Raw genomic sequence first — 12,026 nt, 5'->3', positions numbered from 1 at the left:
TCCTTTTGATAATCTCTCAGAAGAAGAAAAAAAAGCGTGCATTTTTTTTCTTGTTATTATTCTTTCAACCTTTTCAGTTCCAGAATACTATACAACTGTGGTATGTATGCTCAGAACAATACTAGTTTTTTCTACTCAATGTAATCTGGACATATTTACTTTCCTTGTTATAATAAAAGAACTTTGCGCTGTATTTATGATGTACTGCTTAATAAATCAAAGTTATTTATGGCGTTTGTTGGGAAACGTAATATATTGCTTCGTCACTACAAAAAGTACATCTGAAGATTTTACCCGTAAGCGATATGAAAATTCCAGTGAGTGAGAGAAAGAGAGAGATTCATATTCTTGAAAATAATTATATTCGGTAGTTATCTATCTTTATCTGCATATAATTGAATATCCTTTTGTTTGATTGTTTGAACCGTATATAATTCATTACTTTACAGAATTGAACGAAATTTAGTGCACATATTCCTTAGAACCTAGAATGATTAAATGAGCTATTAAAAAATTGCTATATGAGAGTAGAATGGTTTTACATTTTTTTTTTCACCAAGATTTCAAAACATGTCAGTGGACAAAAATTTTTACACCATCTTAAAATTTAAAAAACTGGCTTTTTTGGTGATTTAAAATTCATTTATGTATGACTGTTTTTCTAATTAAAAATTTTTTTTTCTAAATTAAATGTATTTACAATTTAATTTAATCACAATTTTTAAAAATTTCCCTTTTTTCTATTGAAGTTAAGTTTACATATGTAAATTATAATATTGTATATAATATTGCATATAATACAAATATGTATGTAATATTAAGTTTATATATGTAGAGCTAAAATGGTTAAAGGAATAGCGTTTATCCAAAATCTTTAATATTAATTACTATTTTTATTAAGTTAAAGGCTCTAAGGGATTTAATTTTGATAATAAGAGTTTTCTTTCAAGAGGGCTTATATAAAATTTGAGAACTGCACGAAAAAATTTTTATGGTTTTAATTTTTGCTTAAAAAAAAAAGCTGCCACGAGTACAGGACTGGCACATGTATAATATAAATAAATCTGATGAAATTCATTATCAATAAAAAAGTGATTGGAAATAAATATATTACTTTCAATAATTTTAACAAAATATACTTCTAATATTAATAGCATATTTTGGAGTATAGATGTCGCTGCGCAATAAAATCCTATATAAATGCGCTAATATCACTTTTTACAACCAAATATGATGTAAAGGGTGAAAAGTAACATGGTCCCAGCTTTATTTACGTTTTTAAAATCACAACCTCCGCGAAGGGGGAAAGAAAAATCAAATAATGAACTGGGCACCACTTATCTTCTTTAGCTACTGTAGCTACTGAACGCAGTATCCTTTTATTCCACAAGGTTATATAATGTTAAGATTTCCTAAATGAATTATAATAAAAGTATAAATATATATGAATGTGTTATTATGAATTCATTTAATAATGCGATAAGAATTTTATAGTTTTGATTACCAATGCTTGATGACACTCGAAGAATTCTCTCAAACAGAAATAATAGTTATCTTCAGTCAATTGATTACAGAAATTTTCACTCCGCTGTTAGAAAAAAAATTTATCACAATGTTAAACACGTAAGCCAAGTTTTCTTTGCATCTTATTATCAATATAACGTTTAATTAGAGTATAACATGTATAGGGATTTTTCTTGTAACAGCGTGTATTTTCATTTCATGATTAGTTTCCTCAGACAATAGCAATTAAAAACCTCAATCTGTTTTTTCCAAGTGAATGAAGTGAGATTGTATTGAAGACTTTTTGCAATGTCATGAAATCTAATCACGAAAAATAATACTAATAATATTTATAAAATTGAATCGGTAGAATGATAATCAATCTGCAGTATGTACATCTGATTTAAAATTCAAGAATAGACGGATATTTCTTTTTCTTCCTTCCTTTTGTTTTTACTTCATTTGTATGAAAATCGGAGATGTTTCCATTAATATACACACATGTGATGCTTCGGCGCTTCAAGTTAAAAGGATCCAAATTTGAAGGCATCTTTCGTCCGTTGGCGCATCAATTGGGCTGAAAGCTGAAACGGCTGCAGTAATGTATACACGGAAGTAGCACATTCAGCGTAGGTTTATAGTGGCAGCAAGCACTATAAATAAAATCCTACTATTACTTCCTGTTCATTTTTTGTTGTTGTTATTATTTCTTCCGAATTTAGTTTGTTTCCTGTTTCAGAAAGAAAGACTAAACAGTCATTAACCTCTATTTCGATTTTGGACATCATGACATTTATTTTGGGAATAGTTGATGGGATATATACACAGTAATACTTTGAAGTTACGAAGTAAGTGAAAGTGATGGTAAACGCTTAACATCGCGTTGGATTCATTAGTTGGATCTAATTTTACCTGCAAATATATACGAATTTTAATCGGTCCTTTTGAAGGCCCATTTTTTGAATTGCTACTCAGATGTGACATTTGAAAACAAGTTCGAATATTTTTAACCCCTTGATCTACGAATTTACTTAACCTCGTAATCAGATTATACATCTTGTTTAGAATAATTATTAGTTCATCAGCTTTGACATTTAGAGACACCTGAGATATTGAAGTGTTTCCAAGTGATCTTTGCGTTTCAGTTTACTTTATACTTTCATTAACAGTAGATTTGAATGTAAATCCTCCAGCTGCTTATACCACGATTTCAGCGGTTTGACAATCAGTCCATTTTCTGTTGCATTCCGCGTTTTTCGCAGTTTAGAGTGTTTATTTTTACGATTACAGATTTTTATTATAATATTATTAACGTGTAACATGTAGTATCAGTTCATCTTATTTGAAAAATATTTGAATTTATTTGCAAACATCGCATCTAAATAGTAATTTAAAAAATTACGTAGTCTGAGGATTAAAAATTCAGTAATTGATGCAAGTGTTAAACACACTTTGTAAGTGAAGGGATCAAAATGATGAAAAATGTTATATATTACTCTAATAGCATAATATAATTTTGTAATTGTAAATTAATTTGCTAAACAAAGAAACCAATTAGCCAGCGAAAACCACGGGATGCAACATAAATACTTGGAAGACTAATTAGAAGGAACGAAAAGCCTGTTTTGAATTGTATCATAAAGAAATGCTGTTTACGAACATGTCAGTAGAAAATTGTTCTATTTAAAATAAAATTGATGCACAAAATAGAGATATTTCGATATCAATATATGAGGGTTGGAACTTGAATAATGGCAACTATTTATTAAATGGAATACAAAAATGATTCAAGTCCCCCTGTTTTACAGTCCTTCAATATAGTGGCCAGCATTATGTACAACCCGTTTCCAACAATGTGGAAGTCGCAGAACTATTCGAACTATCAACAGAACAGCCCCTGTTCTGTTGATAGTTCGAATGGATCGGTCTACTGCCGCAAGAATCTCTGGGACAGTCTTGAAGCGAATGCCACGAAGTGGTTCCTTCATCTTAGGAATTAAGTCAAAGCCACAAGGGCCGTGGAGCTGAGGAGTATGGTGGATGTTTAAGTACTTCCCAGCCCCACCGATCTAGCAAATCAGTCACAACTTGCGCTGCATGCGGCCAAGCATTGTCATGCAAAATGATAAGGACGTTCTGCAAAATGTGTCGTTTTTTTGCTCAAAGCTGGTCTGAGATGGTGCTCCAAAAATGAGCAGTAATATTGCGCATTGACGGTCTGCTGTGGGGAAATGGTATGCGTTAGGATGACACCATCACAGTCGTGCACAGGAATCAGCATAACTTTGACATTGCTGGGGTTCTGAAGAAATTTCGAACTTCGTGGTGACCCGTAATTAAATTTTTATCCAACTTCGTTGTTCTTGTTTTGAAAACATCCTGACACTCTAGAGCGCAAGCTACTACAACAATCAGTTCTTCGCGTCACTCGTCATGCGTAGGAAGAACGAGTCGTTTTGCTGAGAGGTAAGGTAGGTATGTAGCTAACGTGTGGTATACGTGACATTCTTTGGTTTTGTTGCATGGCGTTTTTACAGAAGTGTTGCCATTATTAAAGTTCCGACCCCCGTATAAAACGTTTCCAAAATGTGTAACTCTTTTCCAAGTGTCAATTCCTTCTATCGGGTTTGAAACTGTCATTTGTTTCTGAAGTGCATCTGGGTCTGTCAATTTTTACTGTAACAGTCAATACATAAGTTCATTGATATACTGTTCTACTGAAACGACCACTTTTCGACAATTCTTTCTCATTAAAAGGAGAGACGTGAAAGGATGAATGCATTTGCGGAATTCTTCGTCATTCTTTGACCTTGATTTTCGCCTTATTAGATATTTTTTGTTCATTTTTTAGTCTATGTGAATATCGTGTGCCGTTTCTGACCATATTATTTTAATTCAGTGCGCGAGTAATCCGAGTTTATTTTATTGTTAAATGTAAACATTCCCTCCTTTCATCTTTCCTCTCATCCCTATTTTGACGAATTAAACCCATCCTAACGCATGCGCAAAAGCGTGAAGGATTTTAGGTTCCTTTGTCAAACAATAGTTGCTTTCAATTACCAACACGAGATTGCCTACTCTCTAATAAACGAGAAAATTGTCCAGCTTCTAGCTCTGTTTCCAGTTGATTTTGGAAAAAGTACCAAATTTTTATTTTACATCTATAATTGGTTTTAAAATGTACGTTAGTATAATAATCTAAAATAAGAAATACTCGAAAAGGGGATGGGAAATAGCGAATATCTAGTTAGTATAAGCAAAAGTATTGTTGTACTTTAAACACAGTAAGCTATTTCACGTAACCTTGTGGTTTTCTCAATTAATTCAAAATCTTATTCTTGATTTTTAGTCTCAGTTTTAGGATGTAGTTCGACATCGCAAAATATTAAAACAATGAAAATTTGCTAAAAAAGGCTTAGATTTTGTGTCATTTAACAAAAGCAATTAAATAATAAATACAACTTTTTATTTGTAACAAAAACTATAAATAGTATTGAAAAATTGTTAAACTACTTTCAAGCGACTGAAAAATTATCAGCTTTAACCACTTAACTGTTTTGCCCGAGTGCCATACGTGCATCGATTTATCGAATTTTGATAGTTGCAAGCAAAAAAATAAGCCATTCATGATGATTATAATTCAATATTAAAATTACTTCAAATACATAGATAAGTCAAGTATGCAATGGATTTCTATTTGAAACAAAATAAGAAAATATTCCCAAAATAGAAGGTGTCATCTTATTAGATAGTAAAGAAAATGAAACAGTTAAGGGGTTAAGGTGGGTTCACCGAGGCTTTTTATTGTTGTCTCTCTACTGTTGTCCCTCTATTGTCCCCATGTGAACAGTTGAGACCACGTTGATGGGACAATGGCTAATAGTTGTCCCGACGGGACAACCATTTGCCATTGTCCCGTTGCAGTCACGTGATTTCCCTGAAGTAGGCGTGACCTTCTATTGCGCGCAATAATAAGCCTCGTCTGAACCCACCTTTAGAAAGCAAATAAAATTACTTCGGATTGTATCATACGAATAGTGAATACTAAGGTGAGCACAAACTTAATGATTCTAAAAAGGCATCATGAAAATACCTTGATTTTTTTTTTTTTGAAAATTTTTTAAAACACTCGGATATCAAGAAAAAAATTGGAGAAGAGGGGGATGGAGATTTATCGGCATTTTTTTTCTTTCATTCTGTTAATATTATCGGGAGTTGAAGATAAATGAAGTGCTCTTAACTTTTATCACTACTGCACTGAAGTACCGTTTAATATGTTTATGTTTTATTTAGATTACTTAAGATGAATAACTTTCATTTTCATGTCGTCAATGTATTAATTCTAGAAATTAAATCTTACACTTTTGAAGAAATACTTTAGCAAGAAATCATTAAATGTCAGAGGTTACTCGTAGTTCAGATAAGCAATTAATAATTAATTTTGAGTTGATTAAATTCGTTTAAGAATTATCCTGTAGGAAATTTGTTTGTAGATCAATTAAACCGTAGTATTACAGTAATCTTTTTATGGATTGTAAAAAAAAGTATCGAATAAAATATATTCGTCTAAGAATGAATTTTCTTGTTATTAATTTGAATTTAAAATATTATTTGTAATCAAAGATTTAAAATTTGCTATTTTGAAACCTTTAATTTATTGTTAATAAATAAACACTAGAAAAGATTTTAATATATTTTTTATTTTTATTTTATTGTTGTTACAATTTTGCTGTAAAATATGATTTACAAAATCTCTTGTTAGAAAAATAATTTCTGTCTGTTTGACATTCTTCTCTCAGAAATTGTGAACTCATTTTGAGAATCGTATACTAATTTGTTTTACAGAGTTATTAAATATATTCTATGTTAAATTTAACAGGAAAGATATATATATATATATCTTTGTATTTTTACTTACTAGTGTATGAAATAAGCTGTAATCGTTGAACATTTTCATTTCGATATTCGATTCGTTTCGTTTCGTTTTAATTTTCGATTCGTTTTAAATCTCTCCGAACCCCAAAAAAAAGTATTTTTGAAATTACGTCTATCGGTTTTCGAACGCAATAACTCAAAATCACAATAAAACATGGACTTGAAATTTGATGCATGGACTTTTAACCAAATTTCAAAATTCTTCTTAAATCTTGAACAAAATTCGTTAATGGAAAGTCTGTCTGTTCATGCTTCATCAACTTTAGCATAGCAATTAAAAAACAAAAAAGCTAAATGGATGAGATTCAGAAAATTGATTTATCATCAGCTTTGTTGATCGTGATCCAAGTTTGGATATAATCCGCCAAAAAGTAAGTAGATCATCTGTTGTTTGAATATTGCAAATGTAGGAAAGCTATAACTGTAAACCGCAACAATTTAGACAAATGAAATTTTATATGTGGTCTTGTTTACAGCCTCATAGATCTGCATCAAATTCTGGACCAATCAATGGAAAGGAGGACTTTCAAAGGAATTACATTCAGAATCTGTGAAAGGGCAAATCACGTTCAGTTTGTCACTTAAATGAGAATTTAAAAGGGAGGAATTCCCACTGGTTTTGATTTCTGTTGTTGTTGTTTCTGATCCCAGGTGGTATAGAGCAGCTATACCACCTCCGTGAAACCAAAGATTCTCTAAAGAGTCCAAAATCAATAGCGGATCCCTTAAAATCTTAAAAATAGTAGAATTTAAACATTTAAGAATTTGATTGGGGGAGGCTTGATCTGCCTTGCACTAAGAACATTCAGCAAAGATCCTCCGTCTGTGTTGTAAGGTAAGTGATTTGGTGTGTCCACTCAAAAAACGAGAGAGAGCCGTTTGCTCTTTTCTAGAAATATTCAGATGGTGACACCAAGCAGGACTCTTACCAAAGTACCAAGGGTGAGCAGTTAGGATTCACCAAAGTGCACTCGACTCCATTTTTTGGATAGACGAGATTTCAAAATAAGTTAGTGTTGCATCACCATGAAATATGTCAGCTGAAGCAGTCTTAGCTAAGTTATCCGTTATCTCATTACCATTTAAACCAACATGTGAGGGAACCCACTGAAAGTGTAAAAAGTGTTCTGCGGAGAGCATGGCAATAAAGTCTAATATATTCATGTTAGCTTGTCCCCACTTTCGTCCAATGAGAAAGGTGCTGTATAGACGCACAACTGTCCGTTAAAATCCAAATGTCCCCGAAGACAATTTCAGAGAACGTGTAGATATATTGAAGTCCCTTATAAATTGTATTAAGTTAGGAGGTTCTGATATCTAGAGTGAATTATTATTTCGTATTTCAGTATGTTAACTGGAAAAAAACTCTTATACATTGGACAAATTCCATGAAAACTATTTAACTTTACTCTCTTATTACTTGTTTCAAACTTTAAATCAAAAATAACTTATTTATTATTCAAATAAATGTTCATTCTTTGTATAAATTTGGATTGAAAATATCGAATTTATTTACAAAGCACTGAACATTGACATAAATTTTCCGGTAAGATAGTATTCTTTCATTTGTTGGGGAAGGAGGGTCTAGATCTAACATTTTATCCCCTCCATTCTGTTGATCTGGAAGGGATTGAAGAGCAGGTGCCGGTTTAAGAATCTTTTACAGCATCTGATCAAGATTCAAAATTAAGTTATATAAGCTTAAATATGTGGTTCAGTATTCTGTAGCGATGTCTTTTCAATGCTGTGGAACAGTTATAGCAACAACATATTTTAAATAAGCTCACAAAAGGAAGAGGAAGGGACTGAAAGAAACTGAACCAATGATGGGGGAACTCCGCCCGAGATAAGAAAAATATATATATTTCATATTTTCACGGGAAAGTGTTGCGATGGGAGGAACTCGCATTCTAGTGTTGTGCTTTGTGGTCCCGTTAGATTATTTATTCCTTTTGTATACTATAGAATACCATTGAAAATAAACGTTTTGCACTGCCTCTTCGGAATTTGAAATAAGAAATCATATTTTTAATTTTTTAAGAAAAGGAAAGAATTTAAGATAGGCGACATGTACTCTTTAAGGAAATAGATAATCTATTACAGGTTCGAAAATTTGAAAATTTCTATTTAAATTTACTTTTAAATATATTTTTTGCCATTAGCTGGGCTGTATAACTTTTTTAATAGAGCATTAGCTCTTTGTAACTTCATCAATCCTACCCTATAAATACAAAAAAGATATCTGCAACATTTGTCCAGCATCTGAAATGTCGTTGAGTGTCTTGGGATAGTATGATAAATAGTGATAGTTTTGTAATGTTGCATAATGTCATAAAGATATCCCAGAAATATTGTAGAACTGTTTAGACTATTAGTAGACTAACACATTCAATTTTATTTATATAAATATCGTTATATTTTCGAGCTACCTAGTTACGTGCGTGCAAATATACAGACCGGCAAACTGTTCCTCTTCTGACGGATTCAGTTCAAAATTTGATCAGAACCGGTATTTTAGATGCTAAATCGGAACACCAAATTTCATCCGTCTAGCTTTTTACCTTTTCCAATTATTGTGTTCGTTTGTACTCGGACCGGTGGAAAAAACCCTATGTATGAATTCCGATCAAAGTTTCATAGAAATATACTATTTTAATGTAACACCAATTTCTGTATTGTGTTAGTGTTGTATAATATATGGTGCTAAGACCCCATACTAATTTCATCCACGAAAGCACTTTTCAGTTATAATTTTCAGAAATAGACAGACTTTGTTTCAATTTTTTGGAAAGGGGGTGTGGAGACAAGTCAACCAATTGAAAAGGTTTTTTTTTTTATTAATACTTTAATATTGTATACTTTATATACGAAGAAATAAAAATGTTTCTAATAGATGTCAAAAGCAAATTCACCGAAGTTGCTTTTATGCTTTATTTTTTAAAAACGAAAATTTGAATTTTGAAAGGGAGAGGAAGAATGTTTATTTTTTTTTAAAAAAAAAGTCCGTTGTATCTACATAATTTCTTAAAATTTATTCTAATTACATAAAGATTGATAATTGTGAGTTTTTCTAAGCAAGTTCAACATGAAAAGCGATTTGTTAAATGCCCTAAAAGCAGAAACATCTCATGAAATGTAGGTCACTACATTTATTTAGTGGCAAAAGAGAATTTCACTAGAACTCACTTTCTACAGTTGCTCGTTTTGAACTCAGAGGGAAATGATTTAACATTTATATTCTACCTTCATTTCCTAAACAATTTTCTGTATTTATTTCCGTGCCTTGCTTGACGCAAATGCTGCGATAACTTAAAAATCACTTAAAACGATTATTATAATCGCCACCGTTTTCATACCGGAAACGGAAATCATGTTTGCCAGAGGCAAAACAAAAACAAGCAAAATGTGCAGAAGTCAAAGAACTCTACTGATCTTCAAAAAGGTCTTCCCCATTAGAATAATTGAATGTCTGTAGTAAGAATTTGCATCAGTATACCCGCAAATTCTGTGATAAACCTTTTTCCATTTCCTTGCTGATTTTTATAATATAAATATCGAAACTTCGTCTTCAATTAATAATGATATTAACTTTTCTTGATTATCTTTCTTTTCTACTAATGGAAATGAAAATTAAGTATTTGTTTCGAAAAAGTATTCAATTAACAATACATTATGAGCAATTTCAATAAAGCTTAGAAATTTAAAGAAAAAGATGGAATGAATTATCATATTGTTAAAAAAATCAGCTTTTTCCACAAAGATATTAGTTTTATTTTAAAATGAGAATCTAATAAAATTAGGATATAAGCTTTAAAAAAGTTCCCTTCCCTCAAAATATTTAGATCCCCCCCCCTCAACTGTGGTTTTTATTTGTCTTATCTACTTTAAGTAGTGTAATTTGAGAATATTTTTTACTGAGCTCTTTGGAAGGGGAAAAAATAAACCATTTTTTTACTGGTATTAATCTTATCTTTTTGCTGAAGAGCTGGTGAAAGAAATTGAAGTGCTAAAAATAGTAACTAATATTTGTCACTAGTGACCTGCATTGGGAATATTTCATCTTAATTTCAGATAAGAATTCTTGATAATTCTTATCCTAAAATAAAAAAGAAAATTAGTTTCATATATAAATTGAAAAGTACTGCTTGTATCTGATGCATTTCAAGTTGTTATGTTTTGTGGTGAATTGATTTCTTAAAGGAGATAAGATCGGAAGCATGCTGTTACTATGAGAAACTGTTGAGCTGCATTGCCTTATGAAAATTTAAATTTGTGTAATAATGAAATATGTTTTTTATACTTTTTTATATGACAAGATATATCATTCTTCTTTTATATTTAAAATTATACTTTACTTTTATCATTAATTTATGTAAAATATTTTTAAGAAAATTATTTTTTAAATGTAACTCTGATATTCATGTTTTAACTTTCATTTTATATTATTCCATTTATAACTAAAATTACATCTATCAGATTTAATCAGGATATGTTATGGTTATAATATACTTTAGCTTTTGATTTATTATGATAGTATAGATCAAAAGATTATTAGTTTACAGTCTGATATTTCTATTTTTTTAACAAAAAAAAAAAAAAAAAAAAAACTGGAATTGTTTTTTTTAATGTTGGAAAAACTATTTTCATCACTGCCATAATTTTACTCACATTTTATGCCATGTTATTAATTTTAAAAATAAGTGTAAGTATTTGCTTTGAAAATAGAAACAAATACTGAATTTTTGATTCAATGCTTAGAAAAGGAAATATCTTTAAAATAAAGAATTTAGCTTCATTTTTATGTATTAAATATTATAGTGTATCACTTTTATATTAAATTCACATTTTTTATTTATATTTTCAGATTTTTGATGATCTGCTGACATCTAATTATGGCTGAAAATTCTTACTTTTCGACTATGTACAGTAATGCAACTTATGATGTTGTTGGCAGAGATCTACTGAACCTGTATTTCCAATATCAGACAATGATATGGGGAGTGACTCTACTTATACCTGTTGTGGTATGAATATTTTTTTTCACTAATATATTTTACAAACACATGGATAAATTGAAAATTACATTAATTGTAATCTTTTAGTCTTATTAAATTTAGTTTAGAGAAACTTTGGTTTAATAAAAACTGTTTACAAACTGTAAACAAAAGTATTAAACTCTTTAATATTTAAGTAAAGATTAGTCATAAAACTAATTTTTGTATATTAGGTTTTACAATGTTTTTTTATTATTATTATTATTATTTTCTAAACTATGTTTATCTTTTTATTTTATGTTTTTTTCTTTAATTGATTTTCTTAAAATATTCATATAATAGATATTTAATTATAATTCATATGATAGTAGCATTTTACTCTTTTTATTATGTATGTAAAATTTTTAAAAACTTAGTTTTCCCAAATATAAATATCTGAATTTTTAATAAAATACTTACTTCAAAACAATTTGATAAGTAGAAAAAATGCCAAACAATATCATGGCGGAATAATGAATTTGCTCTTGCTCATTATTCAATTTCCTTAGTACATTTCAGAATTATTTGAGCAGCATCTTGTTTTATATCACTGAT

General features: G+C 30.1%; 1 protein-coding gene across 7 annotated transcripts in view; it reads left to right on the top strand.

Annotated features, from left to right (window-relative positions):
• The window catches only part of LOC129963443 (transmembrane protein 68-like), a 108,448-nt gene that overhangs the window by 81,597 nt on the left and 14,825 nt on the right, over nucleotides 1–12,026 (top strand). For 3 of the 7 annotated variants that reach the window (XM_056077812.1, XM_056077811.1, XM_056077814.1), the window contains one exon: nucleotides 11,303–11,462. In XM_056077812.1, coding sequence (XP_055933787.1) covers nucleotides 11,331–11,462 — 132 coding nt within the window. In that variant the 5' untranslated portion in view covers nucleotides 11,303–11,330. Of the gene's footprint in view, nucleotides 1–9,810; nucleotides 9,913–10,064; nucleotides 10,713–11,302; nucleotides 11,463–12,026 lie in introns of those variants that run through there. The other 4 variants (XM_056077815.1, XM_056077817.1, XM_056077816.1 and 1 more) reach the window with 4 other exon arrangements.

This window comes from Argiope bruennichi, chromosome 3 (assembly GCF_947563725.1).
Source record: "Argiope bruennichi chromosome 3, qqArgBrue1.1, whole genome shotgun sequence".
NCBI classification, from domain to species: domain Eukaryota; kingdom Metazoa; phylum Arthropoda; class Arachnida; order Araneae; family Araneidae; genus Argiope; species Argiope bruennichi.
Note: the sequence above shows the minus strand (reverse complement) of the source record. Positions and strands in the feature narration are given on the sequence as shown.